General features: G+C 42.7%; 1 protein-coding gene across 1 annotated transcript in view; it reads right to left on the reverse strand.

Moving 5' to 3' along the window:
* ITGA2 (integrin subunit alpha 2) overlaps positions 1-15,176 on the reverse strand; it is a 108,728-nt gene extending 93,552 nt beyond the window's left edge. The window contains exon 1 of the mRNA XM_061393551.1: positions 14,939-15,176. Within this exon, the coding sequence (XP_061249535.1) occupies positions 14,939-14,996 (58 nt within the window). The 5' untranslated portion in view covers positions 14,997-15,176. The remainder of the gene's footprint in view (positions 1-14,938) is intronic.
* Between the last annotated feature and the right edge of the window lie 2,322 nt (positions 15,177-17,498).

Genomic DNA, 17,498 nt, shown 5'->3' on the forward strand with positions numbered 1-17,498 from the left:
ATTCAGATATGGGCATATATTTGCTGTTGTTGTGCAGTCTCTAAGTCATGCCTGACTCTCTGCGATCCCATGGACTGTAGCCCGCCAGGCTCCTCCATCTGTGGGATTTCCCAGGCAAGAATATTGGAGTGGATTGTATGTAAAAATATACACACACATTTCATTTTCTATTTAGAATTTTAAAGAACATTTAACTTTACTTTTTACCTGGCTTTAGGAAAATCCTAAAAAGAAGATTGACTATATTTTGGGGTGATGAAATGGCAGAACTATGCCACTGTTGGAAGTACAAGAATTCTTTTTTTTAACTGAAAAACCCACATATTGGACAAGACAATACTTTGTAGAGTCTAAAAGCTTGGCCTCTGATATTGGAATAGCTCTGTGACCTTGGACAAGCTATTTATCTTCCATAAGCCACTGCTTCTTCTTTGAAATAGACCCAGTCTATAAGCCTACTTTATTGTGATCAGAGAGAATTTAATAAAATTCTCAACCTAGTGTCCAGCACATGATGTGCACTTAGTAAAGATAGCTTGCTTTTGTGATTATTTTTACTATTAATATCATTCATTTTATGTTTCTGACAAGAGCATCTTTTCTTGAGAAATTTTAAAAGGCATGTCAATTTGTGATCCCACTTTCACCTCTGACATAAAAAGCATATCCTGAATAAGTTTCCATTTAAGTTTCTGAGAACTGCTGTGTAATGGGTAGGAGGGTGTCTGCATGTCTGCAATTTGCTGACACACACTCACCATGAGAGCCAAGAAAGCATTATCAGCCCATGGACCCTCCAGGAAGCCACGGACGCAGGAAATGGGTTACTCAGACCCTGACTTTGAAACTAAGAAAACAGACTTCAAACTCTCAAGTCAGTTAATCATTACCTAGAATATGTATGACAACAGAAAATGGGCACAGGTCGCGTTAGATCCTTGAACATGTACAAAATTACAGGAAATCATTCTCAACAGCATTGTCTTCATGCTGAAAGTACAATACTGTGGAAAGAATTTAGAAAATCCTTCCCCCTTCCTCTCAAAAAAAATAATAAAGCAGCTAAACTTAGAAATTATAGGCTCTTTGAAAAGAACCACACATTTATTCCATAGAGAGATTTAAGCTCTACAATGTTTGACTTATAGCTATAGTGCTTAAAAGAAGAAAAAGCAGTGCAAAGCCAAAGGCATAAAATGACCCTTAAAACTGCTTCTGAAATACAGCAGTGTAACATTCTCCTGCTTTCATTAAGAAAGAAAAATGCAGTTTTTTCTTAAAAGTCTTTGTTTTGAGTGTTAAATTTTATATTCAGTAAGGATCTAGATTCTCTTCCACAGGTGACATTAGAAATGGAAAGCAGAGGGCCTGGGGGGCTCCTTTGAATCCTCTATTTCCTCCAGTGTCTGACACTCTACTGCCCAATGATAGGCACTCCATTGAGGACCCTTCAAATAATGAATGGTGATGAAAAGGATGAATACCAAGGATGTAAATTTTGAAAAATAACATTATATCTGCTTTTATAGTGTGCCAAATACTTTTCTGTTCACAATTCCATTTGATCCTCCCAGTGACCCAGCAAGGTTGGGAATAGTTTGCCTGTGACTTATCCAAAGTCATCCAGAAAAATGGCAATAAAATTAAAATCTACTCTTCAGGGGTGGAGTTCCTCCCATCATGCCATGAACATGTTTGTTTAATATATTAAGGGTTCTCAACTGGAAGCAATTTTGTCCATCAGGGGTCCTTTGGTAATGTCTGGGCACATTTTTGGTTGTCATACCATTGTGGGGAAAGGGAGTGTCTACTGGCATTTAGTAGGTAGAGACCAGGGATGTCACTCAGCATCCGAAAGTACACAGGACAGCCCCTCCTGCCACCCCTACTGCTCCATGCCCCCAATCAATTACCTAGTCTCAGATGCCAATAATGCTGAAGTAAACAATCAACGGTCTTATAAACACCATTAAGTTGATTAAGTCACTGTGGTGGTTTTAAAACATGTCTGGGACTGACTTGAGGCTCTTCCCATTAAGATACTGAGTAAGTCTCCTCCTCTACAATCTAGGTGTGGTTTGGTAATTTCTTTGATGAATAGATGCAGTTGCCCGATTTCTGAGTCTAGATTAGAAAAGATCATGCAGTTTCTGCCACTTTTGAGAGGGACACTTGCCTTGGGATCCCTGAGTTGCCAATAAGAAATCAGGCTGTCCAGAGAGTGCCATTCTGGAGAAACTCCTTGATGGAACCACATGAAGAGAGAGCTGCCTACCCTCTGACAGTAACCACATAAGGGACCTCAAGCCAGAATGGCCCAGCCAAGCTCTTCTCAAAGTCCTATGCAAGAAACCATGAGAGGTAACAAATGATGGTCATCATTTTAAGCCACTAAGTTTTAGGGTGACTGGTTACAGGGCAACAGCTAACCAGAACGATCTTCAGAGACTCAAAGTCAAGTGCTCTGGCAAACAGAATGTCTTTTATTTCTCTCTCAAGTATTCTGACATACAGACGTCTGGAAATCTTAACTACATGACTACAACTCCTCAAGTGAAAATGGATTAGAATCCATTTTGGAAGTAGGGGACAAGGAGAACCTTACCAAAGAAATTGTGAAGGCTATCTTGAAATGATAGACTGCAGGTTGGAGTCCTGGACTTCAGTCATTTTCAAAAACTAGTTATTGTAAAAATGAGGTATTTATTGGCAATACTAGATGATCTCTTAAGGCTTCTTCTAGGACTAACTAGAATATCCTACTCTATTTTTCAAAAGATAGACTTTTAAAATTGTAACTTAAAATGTACTCTGATAAATATAAAGAATGAGAATTAAAGTAAATATGAAGGACAAGTTTACATTCACCAAACTATAAGACGTTTAAAAAAACCTACAAAAAATAAGTAAAAGTGATAAAAATCACACACTACTGATGACCACAGTGTTCAGTATGCAAGAAGAGCTAAAAAATAAAGAGTTTTGATCCAGTAATGTTGCTTTTGGAAATGGTCCAAAAGGAAAAAGAAAGAAAAAAACTTCTACACTGATATTTATAGCCACATTACTTGCAATAAGGGGAAAAAACCCACAGGAAACAGCCTGAATATCCAACAATGGGACAATAGTTAACCCTGACATGGCCGGATGTATTAATGTAAAGTTCTAAATATAAGGACCACATGGCAAAGCATATACAAAAGACAAGTGAAAAGAGTAAACAAGTCAATTTCATATAAACAGTGATGGTATCTATGAAAATTTACTTTCACACGAATATCAAAAGAAAAAAATATATTTTTTTCTGTTAACATGAATATCAGTACATCATTTCCTATAAGGGCATTGAAATATTCTGCTTTATAAAGAAAAGCTATAAACTTAAAGTATCAATCAAGTTTACCACTTTGATGGACATATTTACCTCATATTATTGAAACTCTATCTTTACTTAAAAAATTAAAAAAAAATTTTTTTTTTTACTTTACAATATTGTATTGGTTTTGCCATACATCAACATCATTTTCTGGGTGCTTACAATATGCCAGGTCCTGGGAATACAATGATAAATAGAATGAAAGGTAATCTTAAAAGTGTATTCAGTGGGAGAGATAGTCAAGTTGAAGATAAATTATAGTGCTGCTTTATGAAAATAGAAAAGGGGGTCAGGAAAGGGCTTTTTAGGGGGAAAAAAAAGATGTCTGCACTGTCTTAATACTTTAATTTATCTTGTTATTTGTAAACAGCACCATCTTAGTTTGACATTTCAAGACTAAGGAGAAACATTCCAAAAGCAAACAAACTTTGTCAAAGTGAAAAAAAAATCAACTAAAGGAATATTTTAGCATGTTTGGATAAACCTGTAAATAAAAGGATCTGTGCATATACAAATTGGAAAGTGCTAGAAAGTTTTCAGCCTGGCATTCATTCAGAAAGTGTGCATTTAATCCATACTACATTAGCTGTCATACACGCTTCATTCATTCAACAAAACAAGACACGGCTTCCATCTTCTCAGATTTTGTAATCTACAGGATGTAAATCCAAGTAAACAGATCATTGAGATAGAATGTGACAACTGCTATGAAAGGTCCATGTGAGAAGGACAACTAAATTGGATTAAAGGAATTATAGAATATGAGTTCAGAGAAGGCAATGGCACCCCACTCCAGCACTCTTGCCTGGAAAATCCCATGGACGGAGGAGCCTGGTGGGCCGCAGTCCATGGGGTCTCTAGGAGTCTGACAAGACTCAGCTACTTCACTTTCACTTTTCACTTTCTTGCATTGGAGAAGGAAATGGCAACCCACTCCAGTGTTCTTGCCTGGAGAATCCCAGGGACGGGGAGCCTGGTGGGCTGCCGTCTATGGGGTCACACAGAGTCGGACACGACTGAAGCGACTCAGCAGCAGCAGAATATGAGTTAGGGGCTAAATTGTATCTTAGAAAGAGAGAACACAGATAAAGGTAAGAAACTATGGAACTGTACTATTAAAAAGGGCTAAGGTCACATCTTGGGGCTTCCCTGGTGGTTCAGATGGTTAAGAACCCACCTGCAACACGGGAGACCCAGGTTCAATCCCTGGGTTGGGAAGATGCCCTGGAGAAGGGAATGGCTACCCACTCCAGTACGCTTGCCTGGAGAATTCCATGGACAGAGGAGCCTGGCAGCCTACAGTCCATGGGGTCACAGTGGGACACTACTGAGTGACTAACACTTTCACTTTCAAGTTCTCGTCTCAGCTGAACCATAGCCAAAAATAAATAAATAAAATGATACTGATCTGTTAAAATATGATTACTTAGGGGCAAAAATTAAATACTGCAATAATAAAAGGGACTTCATAATTATTACTACTATGCTATAGTAGTAATTTTCAATTTAGGAAGTTTGACAGGACACAGACATTCAGACTACTATGCTATATAGTCTGAATGTCTGTGTCCTGTCAAACTTCCTAAATTGAAATTCTAACCCTCAAAGATGATGGTACCAGGAGGTGGCTGCCTTTGGGAGATGCTCCAGCTTTGCCCTCATGAAGGGGATTATTACCTTGCAAGAGAGGCTCCAGAGAGGCCCCTAGCCCCTTTCACCACACAAAGACATGGCAAAAGCCACCAACTATGATCCAGGAAAAGAGCACTCACCACAACATGACCTTGCCGCCACCCTGATCTTAAACTCCTCAGCCTCCAGAACTGTGAGAAATACATTTGTATAGTCTATAAGCTACCCAGTCTGTGGCATTTTGTTATAGCAACCTGAAAGAACTAAGACACTATGACATTTACATAAATTATCTAACCATCTTTCAATTTGACACTAAGACTTTTTTTTAATCTGGGCTATTACAATTTATATAAAGGAAAATAAAGAGCATATAAAAGTACCTCAATTTTCAAAGCTATGTTCCCCCTCCCCTCCAAAACAATGTTCATAAGTAACAGAAAACTAAGTCAATTACTCTGAAATATCTATGTTATGTACTAACATTCAGAATATGGCTACAAAAAGGTTTTACAATTCAGTGCCCATATCTTAACAAGTGTCCAAGAGGCTGTTTAGTTAAAGGACCTGAGGGAAGCTGGTCAACAATCTGGGATAGAGTTATCTGACAGAATTGACCAGAAGCCAGCTTGCATTCAGTCTGCATTTCTACGTGGTATCCATGGAAATGAGATCAGGCCGGCACAAAGCCCAACAAAGGCCACCTTTGAATGAATCAGGAGAATGACAACTGCCAGTGTTCAAGGCATCCACGAACACAATGGCTTTGCACACGCTCTTCAGAACACAATGGAATAGTCTCTTACACTGACAATACAGCGTCCATCACTCTTTTTTTTCCCATTGCTCTGTTTAAACATTAACCTCATTTTTATACAGAACGCCTTTCAATGATCAGGAGTTATGTACAGCTTCTGTAGTACAAACTGTCTCTAGTCTCTTTAAATTAATAACAGGAGGAATTGCAGCTACTCTTTCAGACACAGAATAATACTGCAGGAATCTTCTAGGAACTGTTTGGTCAATAGAACAGACCATTCTCTCAAAGGAAGAAAAACCTACTTGAAAATTATGAACAGTCCCAATATTCAATGAACCTGAAAACATTACAAAAATATGCAGTTCAAGTTTATACTGGTTAGTAAATGTAATTTACATGTACAAGAGTAGGCAGGCATAGACTGGATAAAATATTTGACTACAAATACCTTGAACTAATAACTTTAACAAAATTAGGAGTAGGCTTTCTTTTCTAATTTATATTAATGGAAATGTTTAAAATGCCTTGAAAAAAACCACTGAGTTATACACAGAATAAAAGGCTTTAATATTTTAAGAACAGAACCTTTTGAAGATGACACTAATTCTGTGCTATATGGGACTCAGATTTCTCAAAAGATATTTTTGAGGATCTTTATTATGCTAGATAGAAATAAAGCATTAAAAGCTTAACTGGAGACACATAAATCTATAGCTACAAAAGAATTTCTTTGTTTTTTTTTTTTTTTAGAAAATGTGACTGAAGCACTGAACTTAATTCTACTAATAGAATTGGAATATTTTTATATATTATGCACCCTAAAAACAGCTGTAAGCTTGTTAATTACAACTGCTTTAATGCAGTAAATATGTTCTGAAGCAAACAAAAGTGTATATACATCAGCTTCCTCTAACCCAAGCAGCCACTTTGGAGGGTGGGAGGTGCCAATTCCCGTAGCTCTGCTGTCTTCTCTCTGCAGGCCTTGGTCAGCTTCACCTTTCTCTCATCAATTGACATCCTCTCCATTTCACAGCCCAGAATCTGCTTTGCCTTCCTTCATGTAATCATCTGTGGTTTCTAATCTGTCCAGGGGTCTGCAGGGCATCCAGTTTCCCCCTCTGTCTCCTTTATCCCTGACAGCATCCTTTCCACGGACATCAGTTCCCCCCTTCTCCTCTCATGTCATGGGCTCCTGCCAAATACGGATGCTTCAATGTAAATTTCAAAACTACAAGGGTACCATGCAGTACCGTAAGTGACAGAAGTAAAAAAACAAACAAAAAAAACATCACAATGATGATGTTTACACAAGTTTCTCCAATATTTGTTTTTAAGCAGACGTTCCCACTTCAGTCCTCTAGCTCCTTTCTCCTCTCTTCCTGTCAAACTTCCAGACACTGTCCCCATCCTTCATCTCTGGTTGACTCCTCAGTCCACAACACTCTGGTTGTGCTTTTGTCTGTCAGAGAAGACTGCCCTAGCCAAGGCATCAGACCTGCCTGACTTAGGGGAAAGAGCTGATCCTGTGGACCAAGCTCTCGAAACACTTCTGTGGCGCCCTAGTCTCCACAGTCCTTTCTTTCCTCCTCCAGCCGTGCCTTGGTGTCTCCACTTCCTCACCTGACCCTCTAAGGTGGCTCCTCAGCTTGTAGCCAGAGTCACCTGCTAGTCTGTCTCCGTCTGACTCATTACGTCTTCAATCCCTCTCCAGATGCCCACGACTCCTCGCTCTCTATCCCCAACTTACTCTAGCTCCTGTTCCTAACACCGCTACACACAACCATCTAATAACTGCACGTGTAGCCCTGGCTGTCTCAAACTCAACCTGTCAACCTGAACTGCTCTCTTTTTCCTCTGATCTTGCCTTCCTTCAGCCTTCCCTGTTTCAGTGAATGGCCCCCCCCTTTTAATTATTTACATCAGAAACCCAGGCATCAGTCTTACAGTCTCCCACTCTTGTCAATCAATCACCAAACCCCGTCGATTCTTCCTTAATTCCTTTCACATCTGTCCCCAGCTATCTTTCCCTACTGCTGCTATCTGGGTTTGGACCACTGCCATTTCTAACGCTGAAATGAGACCATTCACTCCGCTGTCCCCTCCTGCTGCCAGGGTGATCTGCCAAGGAGCCAACCTGAGTGTATCACTGCCCTGCTCAAGGCCCTTCAGAGCCCTCCAACTGTCCTCAGAATAAACTCCAGGCTCTGTGCCAGGACTTATAAAGGCCTTTCATGGTAGAGTGCCCGCTCACCTCCCAGCTCTCACTTTCTGTGAATACTTTGAGCAATGTGATCCTGGCATAATGGCCTTCTCCTTTCCTATTCAAGCATCTGAGACATCTGGTTCAGGAACTAGGAGATGGAGCCTACTCCTGATCACAATACATTATCGCTTACAGTCATTTAAAAAGAACTGGACTCCAAAGCACTTCACAGCAGAGCTGAACGGTAATGATTATTCCCTAGGATGGCCTCTCCAGAGTCTGATACTCAAACATGTCTCAGTGATATTTCTCCATCCTCCGAATTCAACATCTAGTTGTATACCACTAATTCAGCAACATGAGACCATATGACACCTATTACGTTATCAAAACTTACGTTACATGGTTATGTCATAGGCATAGACGACACAACCATAGAAACAACATACGTTTCAAATTACATGGAAATTTTTAAAAACACCAAGAGGTATGAAGACTTGAAATTTCAGTAACTCAGAAACTCAAAGTCAGTATCAAGGACCTGCTTTCTTTCTCTCTTTCCACTAGGCCAGTGTGTTGGCTTTATCCCCAGGCTAGCTGACATCATGGTTGCAAGATGGCTACGGCTATTCCAAGATTCCCATCTAGACCTGACAATATGTTATTATTAACGAGTATCTCTCTTAGGAATAAAAAATTCTTTCCCAAAAGTCCCTGAGCAGATCTGTACCACTCATTCAGCAATTAATGTATCTGTACTTATTCAGCAATTAATTTCATGAAACCACATGACATCTATTATGTTATAAAAACTTACATTATATCTTTGTTATAGGCATAGACAACACAACAAAAATAAAACAAGTTTTAAATTACACAGAAAGCTTTCTCCACATCTCATTGGCTAAAATTCCATTATACGCCCATGTCCAAATCAGATAGTAGCAAGAGATCTGGGGCCACCATCACTGGTTCAGTTCAATTACCCTTCAATTACCTCCTAGTTATGCAGAGGAGAGATTAACCCAGTAACTGGGCTTCTGTAAGAAAGGTGGATGTCAGGGTATGAAATTGGTTAGGCAGCCCCCTCCCAGGGACTGAGACAATTTCTTTCCCTCATGTGCAGATGTGTTCCAAGCAGCTTACAACCTCTCTGGACCACATTTCAAGTTCCCCATGGTTCTACATTGGACCCAGCATACTGCCTTACATAAAGCAAGTGTTACATAAAGATATGATCAAAAACTAGTTTTATGGAATTCACTGTAACCAGAGCAGCAAAGCATCTACATCTCATCAGAAGAGGGATCATAGGGATCACTTTCATACACAAGACCTATTGTTGTCTCAGGATTTGTGGTAACAAGATTCTTCTCTTTAGAGAGTCATTATTCTGTGTGCTCCTCCTGGTAAATCATTAGTTACCATAACAAAAGCATACACACACTCCGCATCTTGGAGTTACTAATTAGAGTAACCGCTTTCCATGGTTCTTTCCCTCTTATGCTGTGTTTAGTCTTTCCATAATGTCCGAAGCTAAGTTAGGCTGATTATGACTTTGGTGGTAGCATTTATATGATGTCAAGATGATAGTTTTGGTCCCAAATATTTTCCCTACTCTTCCTGAAATTTTTTACATTTTCTTTTGTATAAGTGCTGCTTTATTGATAATGTATAAAAGCAAACATTTTTGGCATGTAAGGGCCCCACATATCACTTCAGTTCAGTTCAGTTCAGTCGCTCAGTCATGTCCGACTCTTTGGGACTCCATGAATTGCAGCACACCAAGCCTCCCTGTCCATCACCAACTCCCGGAGTTCACTCAGACTCACGTCCATTGAGTCGGTGATGCCATCCAGCCATCTCATCCTCTGTTGTCCCCTTCTCCTCCTGCCCCCAATCCCTCCCAGCATCAGGGTCTTTTCCAATGAGTCAACTCTTTGCATGAGGTGGCCAAAGTATTGGAGTTTCAGCTTCAACATCAGTCCTTCCAATGAACACCCAGGACTGATCTCCTTTAGGATGGAATTGTTGGATCTCCTTGCAGTCCAAGGGACTCTCAAGAGTCTTCTCCAACACCACAGTTCAAAAGCATCAGTCCTTCGGTGCTCAGCTTTCTTCATTGTCCAACTCTCACACCCATACGTGACTACTGAAAAAAACCATAGCCTTGACTAGACGGACCTTTGTTGGCAAAGTAATGTCTCTGCTTTTCAATATGCTATCTAGATTGGTCATAACTTTCCCTCCAAGGAGTAAGCGTCTTTTAATTTCACATATCACTTAAATTCAAATAAATATGGGGGTCTAGCTGAGTTGGTTTGAGTAGTAGACATGATTTTTGAAACAGCAGATATGTTATTTCAAATTTAGGCAAAGATAGAGCATTGAAATATCTTTTTATCATATCTTGAACATTTTGTCCAAATGAGAGTTACTATGGGGAAGTAGAGTAGGTTTACATATGTTTTCAGAAAGAGACAGACAGACATGGTATTTCAACCAATACATTCTTACTGATGACTATGAAGTTGGAAAGGAACATGAATCAAAGAGAACCTGTTACTTCTAGCAATCAACATTCGGGAACAATTCTGTGACTGTCCCCTTGAAAGTAGCTGCTGGCTAATGTCATCTAAGAGGAAGCAAATCTGCCACCGAAGAGGATGCTGTTGGTCTTGTTGTGCTTGATGAAGAACAGGAAAGGGTAATCATAATGGAAACGCAAATGGTGCTGATAATACACTAGAAATTCTTTATTTTTGACACACAGACTAAATGGTCTTTATTTGGCTGAATGTCTAAAATTCTACCATTAGATGCTCATCTCTTTATGTTAACAGGCTTCTTCCTTTTTTATATGTCCAGGGCTATCAGCACACTAAGACAGAAGCAGTCATCACCTACTTTAAAGGGAATTCACTTGACCTGATGCATTCTCTCAGTGCTGAAATACACCTGACTTGGTTGTCACCACAGAACAGGGTGGTACAGGCAGTTTGGAATTTTAATTTGTTGGGAAAGAGAAGGTGCAGTATTTAAGCAATTACTTCCAAACCTGGCTGTATATCAGAAATGTATGAGTAATTGTTTTTAAATACTGAATGGCATGGCATGCGTGCATGCATAGTCATGTATGACTCTCTGCAACCCTTTGGACTGTAGACTGGCAGGCTTCTCTTTTCATGGGATTTTCAGGCAAGAATACTGGGAGTGGGTTACCATTTCCTCCTTCAGGGGATCTTCTCGACCCAGGGATTGTACCCGCATCTCCTGTGTCTCCTGCATTGCAGCAGGATTCTTTACATGCTGAACCATCAGGGAAGTCCCTTAAAAACTGAATCCTAAGCCTCATTCCACGAATGTGAATCAGAACAGTAGCTCCAGAACCAGTATTTAGGAGAGTAAAGCTTAGTGTACCTTGGGCAGATGTAGATGGAGAGTCGTGGAGGAAGGGAGTTACCATATTGGATGGTGGCCTAAGGTGGTTGAGGGGCTGAGGCTGAGTGGAGAGAGGTCATTGAAGATAGGTCCTGGAAATAAGAGATTACTTAAAATTTCCCTTTTTATTATAAAAACTTCCCTACTTTATCATTTTACTCGGGGTTGTCTCTTTTAACTTAGAACAAAGGTGAGTTGCAAACGGATGAGAGAAAAAGGGAAAAAGCATCAAGGCAGTGAAGGCAAAATAACATAATCTGGAAAATATTCTAATACCAAATATGGTATGATCAAGTGCAGTCAGAATACAGAATGGTGTGCATAGGTGTGTACAAGTGGCTCGGGGATGTATGTACTGTGGATGTGCCTATGTGCAGTGTGTGTGCTTGTGTGTGTGTGCAGGGTGAGTGTGGCAGAGAAGAAGCTGAAGAGGAAGGCTGCAGTCAGATGGTGAAAGACTTTATGACATGCCACAAAATTGGGACTTTGCACTACATGATCTGGGCAGCCACTCAATGTTTGACACAAGGGGGTGACTGGATACAGATAAATGTTTAGAAAGATAACCCTGGTGACAAAGCAACACACACAGTTAAACCAGCTTAAAAACAGTAGGGGTCCAGAGACAAAAAAGTGAGGGCCTGAACTGGGTGGGAGCAGAAGGCACATGAGTTGGGGAGAACAGAGAGAACATGTTGCCAATAAGGGAAGAGATCCTGGTTTTCATGTTTCCACCATAATGCTGCCATTAAACACTAATAGATGATGTAGGAAAAATTTTCAGAGGAGAGGTATCCACTTTGTTTGGGGACCCAAAGTCACCTAGGTGGAGATATTTACCGAACCGGAACTCAGCAGAGTTGGCTGGAGATGCTGACCTGAGTGGGGAGCAGGCCCAAAGAGAACTGGGAGAAGGAAGAGGATCCAGCATGGAACTCTGTGAACACCAACAAGGACTGGGTCAAAGAGCCAAGCCTGTGAAGGAGACTAAGGAAGAAGAGCCAAGAAAATAGGAGACAAGCAGGGAGAACAGAAGCCAGGGATAGACGGTGTTTCAGGAGGAAAGAGCGGCCAAATCACATACTGATGGAGGACCTGCTTACTAAGAGGGAAATTAGAATATTTACAGCCGGAGGGGAAATTAGGGATTTGAAAATATTCATTAGACGGGGTGACTTGGGCAGGGTACCAGAGATAGCAGAAGATGAGGCCTAGAATCCAGGGGCAAGGATTATCCTTGGCCAAGCAACACACTAGAGAGTGTAAGTGACATCACACATTTAAAAATCACATTCCTTTCCTCTATGGACCTTGGTTTATGGATCATCCAGGGCTCTTATGGTCTTTCTTTTCCAGTCTCAACCTGCTGGTTACCACTTCAATGATTGCAAGCACTTAAATCAAGGAAGATCAATGAAAGGTGATAAATACGAAACCAAACTAAGAGCACTGCTTTTTCTTAAATACCTGTGAGAATGTTTACAGACAGCCAATCTGAATCTAAGTGTTAAAATGAGATTTGAGGGTTTTAAGTTTCTACAGTGGTTGGCTTATATGCTGGAGTGTATGCTATAAGTATAAATACACACACACACACGAGCCTTTTACATTTTAATTTTTGGTATTTATATTGAACAATTATACATGGATATAACCTATAAACAACTACAAATATGTATGTATAATAATGATGAGTGCTCAAAAATTTTATACAGATAGGGTCATGCCATAAAAACTGTAGCTGTCACAAACTGAGAGCTTTCAATTATTCACTTTAATCTTGGATATTCATGGTATCAAAAAAATGATGCTGTTTTCCTGGGAACTTGGGTTCAGATCACAAATGAGAAAGCTTTATTACGATCATCCTGAATTAAGAGAAAACCTGTTCCTTGAGTAAGGAAATACCTGGAGCAGGCGGAAGAAGGAACTATACAAACTGTTTGGACAGATGTCATTTTATATCACCTCCGCTGGCTTGCAGCAAGGTGTCAAGCTGTCCTTGTTAACCAACTCTGGGGGAAAGAAAACTCTGAACCTGACTTCAGGCCTTGCAGTACCACATTCCTCTAAAATTATTTCTCACTGCTTTGTTAAGAACAAGCCTCAACACTTCGAAAATAAGAAAATGATGTTATACTTCCACAGCTTCTGTTAATAAAGGGTACTTGAAGAGAGCTGAAAAGCTTGGGCTGAAGGGTCCATTAGCTCTTGGGAAGGTGGTGGTCTCCAGGGACTGAATCTCAAGGTGAAAGTAACTTTATCTGAAACCTCTAGATTAGGGTTGATGGCCCCTAAGAACATCTTTGGGGTCCCAGGAGAGAATATGTGAAGTAGCAGACCCAGGATTAGACAAGAAAACTAACTGATGCCTATTCTCTGCTGGGGTGAGGACTATTTCTCTTTCTCTGCTATTTTTCTGTATTTCTGCTATTTCCCTAACCTGGAGCAAAGGCTACAGGATCTTCTGCATTAGATTTCTTTCAGGATCAAGGACAGCAACTGGCTACATGCCTCAAAGGAGGGCAGTTTAGCAAAGATTTATCCTCTTGCTATAAACATTTGAAAATGAGACCACTTTTTTTTGCTAGCTATTCAAATTACAAAATACAAATGTGACTCCCCCACTCCACCCCAAAAGTAAACCAAAGTTCTTGAAATAAGCACACACGAGGCTCTGGATAAAGTTTGGACAAGGCACTCTTGATGGACTGTGGTCGCACCCCTAGACTCATTTCCCCACTTAGTGAAAAAGGGGTCAGGAGAGGGGCGGACCCGGCTCTCGTCGCCTTGCCTTAGGAGCTACAACTGCGGGTAATTCTTTTGTTGTAGCGCCAGAGATCGAGAAAGTGGAAAGAACTTTTTCCGGACCTAAGTTTACATTCGTTGAATAGACGACGTTACAACAATAAGAGGAAGGCAGAAGGGCAGAAGAATTCCCCTCTGCCAAGCATTTAAGAGGCACTTAGGTTTTCCTACGTGCCCCAAGGGAAGATACAGCAGTGCTGCGTTCTGGAGAAATGAGGACATTATTCACACGCTCCGGGTTGAAAAATAAGCGTATTGGGCTCCCAGGCTCCTGCAACGCCACCAGGCATCGCGCTGAGGGGCAGGCTACCTCCTAGGACCGAGTTGCCGGGATGCACAGAACCGCGGAGTCCGGGTCTGGCGGGGCACCTGTCTGAGCCCGACTGCAGGCGCCCCGCTAATCCCCACTCCCCCATGCTTGTGTGCGCTTGCGTGTGTGCCTGAGAGCAAAGCGCGCTTCCAGTTAACTTCGAAAGGTGCTTTACAGACAGGGTGAGAGACACGCCTTATGGGGACACCAGGCGGGGGCGAGCCGGAGCCGGAATGGGGAGTCTCTCTCCGTCCCGTTGGGATGGCTGGATGCCTGGGTCCACGTGGAATCAGAGCCGAGACGCGCGTCGCCCGCGCCTCTCTGGCGCAGAACTCCTGGCTCGTGCCCTCACCCGGGGACCCACGCAGGTTCCTCCTGCCACCGATGCGGAGCAGAGACGTCGCTTACCTTGACTGAACACTAACACCAGCTGCAGCGGCGTGCCGCCTGTCCGTCCTGGCCGCATCCTGAGCCCGTCGCCCTGGCGCTGGAGCTGCTGTGGGTTTGCGCGGGGATCCAAGGACACTGAGACGCTCCAGAAGCCGTCCCGAGGGCTTCTCTCCCGCTCCCGGGCGTGAGCCGGGAAAAGTTGCCCGGCAGCTCCGGGAGCGCCAAGGCCCGCCCCTTCGCCTCGGCACACACCAGACCTGCCCCGGCCGGCCCCGCCCCCCCCCCCCCGCCCCCCTCTCCGCCCAGCGAGCCGCACCTGGCTCCTCCACACCCCCGGAAGCCTCACCTCCACCCCCACACGCCATCCCAGCCCCGGGATCCAGGAAGCTGCGGGGATGGGGACCGCGTGCCTGGGGGCCTTTCCTGCCTGCACAGCAGACGGCGAAAGTCGGGCAGTCACTACCCCGCCCCCCGACAGTCTGACGTAAGCCCGGGGCAGACCCCGGGTCCCCGAAAGACCCTGGCCCTCGTGCAGGCCTTCCGGCTCCTGGCAGGGGTGGGAGGGCTGGGGGGAGCCATGAGCCTCAGTCACCGTTCTCAGGGGCTGCGCGGTGCCTGCCTTCTCTGCCTTTCCCAAGTGGGTGGAGAAAGGGACAAAAATAAGCGCAGAATGACCAGGTTAGAAACTAACCCGACAGGAAACAAGATCTGCCCACAGTTATGATTATCCCGAAGTGATATTTAAGCAAGAGCTGCTGCAAGAGCTGGGGGTGGGGGGGTGGGGTTGCGTTGGGGTGGGGGGTGTTGTGTGTGTTAAAATTCTCATTCCTTCCTCTCCAAGATAATAAGCAGCTGATTTCATTGTTAACTTGAAGGGATTTACTTAAAGACACAAAGACCAGTGAGAGCCCCGGTATGAACTCGTGATGCTTCCTGTTTGCATTACATTGTGAGTATTTTCTTCCATTATTTCAGGCCCAGGTCTGGAAAGAGAACATTCCATAACTACTTCTGAGCTTTTTACTTCCCAACCTAAGAAACAGGATAATCACTTTTCTTTAAACCTGGGTTTTCCTCTGAAAGTTTGCCCACAAATTCCCAGCACGTTGCTGAAGCCAGGATCCTTCCAGTGATTACTTTTATAGTGTAATCAAATGTTTTAATAAACTAAATGTAAGGAGTTACTAGTCTAATCATTATTATTGCTGCTGCTGCTGCTAAGTCGCTTCAGTCGTGTCCGACTCTGTGCGACCCCATAGACGGCAGCCCACCAGGTTCCCCCGTCCCTGGGATTCTCCAGGCAAGAACACTGGAGTGGATTGCCATTTCCTTCTCCAATGCATGAAAGTGAAAAGTGACAGTGAAGTCGCTCAGTCGTGTCCACTCTTAGTGACCCCATGGACTGCAGCCTACCAGGCTCCTCCGTCCATGGGATTTTCCAGGCAAGAGTACTGGAGTGGGGTGCCATTGCCTTCAATCATTATTATTAGCACCATTCTAAACCTTTATGAAGCAGGTAACTTCCTTGGTGGCTCAGACAGTGAAGAATCTGCCTGCAATGCAGGAGACCCAGGTTCGATCTCTGGGTGGGAAAGATCCCCTGGAGAAGGGAATGGCTACCCACTCCAGTACTCATGGCTATAGTCCATGAGGTCGCACAAAAAGACATTTGCCCCTTGGAAGGAAAGCTATGACAAACTGAGACAGCGTATTAAAAAGCAGAGACATTACTTTGCCGACAAAGGTCTGTCTTGGTCAAAGCTATGGTTTTTCTGGTAGTCATGTAGGGATGCTCACTGGACCACAAGAAAGGCTGAGCACCAAAGAGTTGATGCTTTGAAACTGTGGTGCTAGAGAAGACACTTGAGAGTCCCAGGGAGATCAAATAAGTCAATCCTAAAAAAGAATCAACCCTGTATATTCATTGGAAGGACTGATGCTGAAGGTGAAACTCCAGTACTTTGGCCACTTGATGGAAAGAGCCGACTCATTAGAAAAGACCCTGATGCTGGGAAAGACTGAGGGCAGGAGAAGAGGGTGGCAGAGGATGAAATGGTTGGATAACATCACTGACTCAATGGGCATGAGTTTGAGCAAACACTACGAGAAAATGAAAGATGGGGAAGCCTGGTGTGTAGCAGTACATGGGGGCACAAAGATTCAACTGAACAGCTATGAAAAGGTTGGTGTGCTTGGGACACTGCCACTAGGAAGCAAAGTGGTTCAAGATGGGAAGGACTTAATTGGTAAAAATCAAATGCTTCCCTTTACCATAGCTAGGGCTGGAGTCTTGACTGTATTAAATTGGTGTTTATCAGGTGCTACTGCTTATAATCATGACTATAAATTGAATCAAAAATATATAGCCCCTAGTTCTTTCCTGTTTTCTTATCTGTCACTAACTCTACTTACTAATCCTTACAAACACTTGAAGGCATTTTTTTCCTACCCTGTGGATGCTACTCACCTGCTTACTAAGACTGCAGTGGCACCTGAGAATACGTAGGCGGCCGCTCACTAACCCTGACACCCAATCATGATGCTCCTCACAGACTTATTGCAGGAAGTCAGCCAGGTT

Source organism: Bos javanicus, chromosome 20 (genome assembly GCF_032452875.1).
Source record: "Bos javanicus breed banteng chromosome 20, ARS-OSU_banteng_1.0, whole genome shotgun sequence".
Lineage (NCBI taxonomy): Eukaryota > Metazoa > Chordata > Mammalia > Artiodactyla > Bovidae > Bos > Bos javanicus.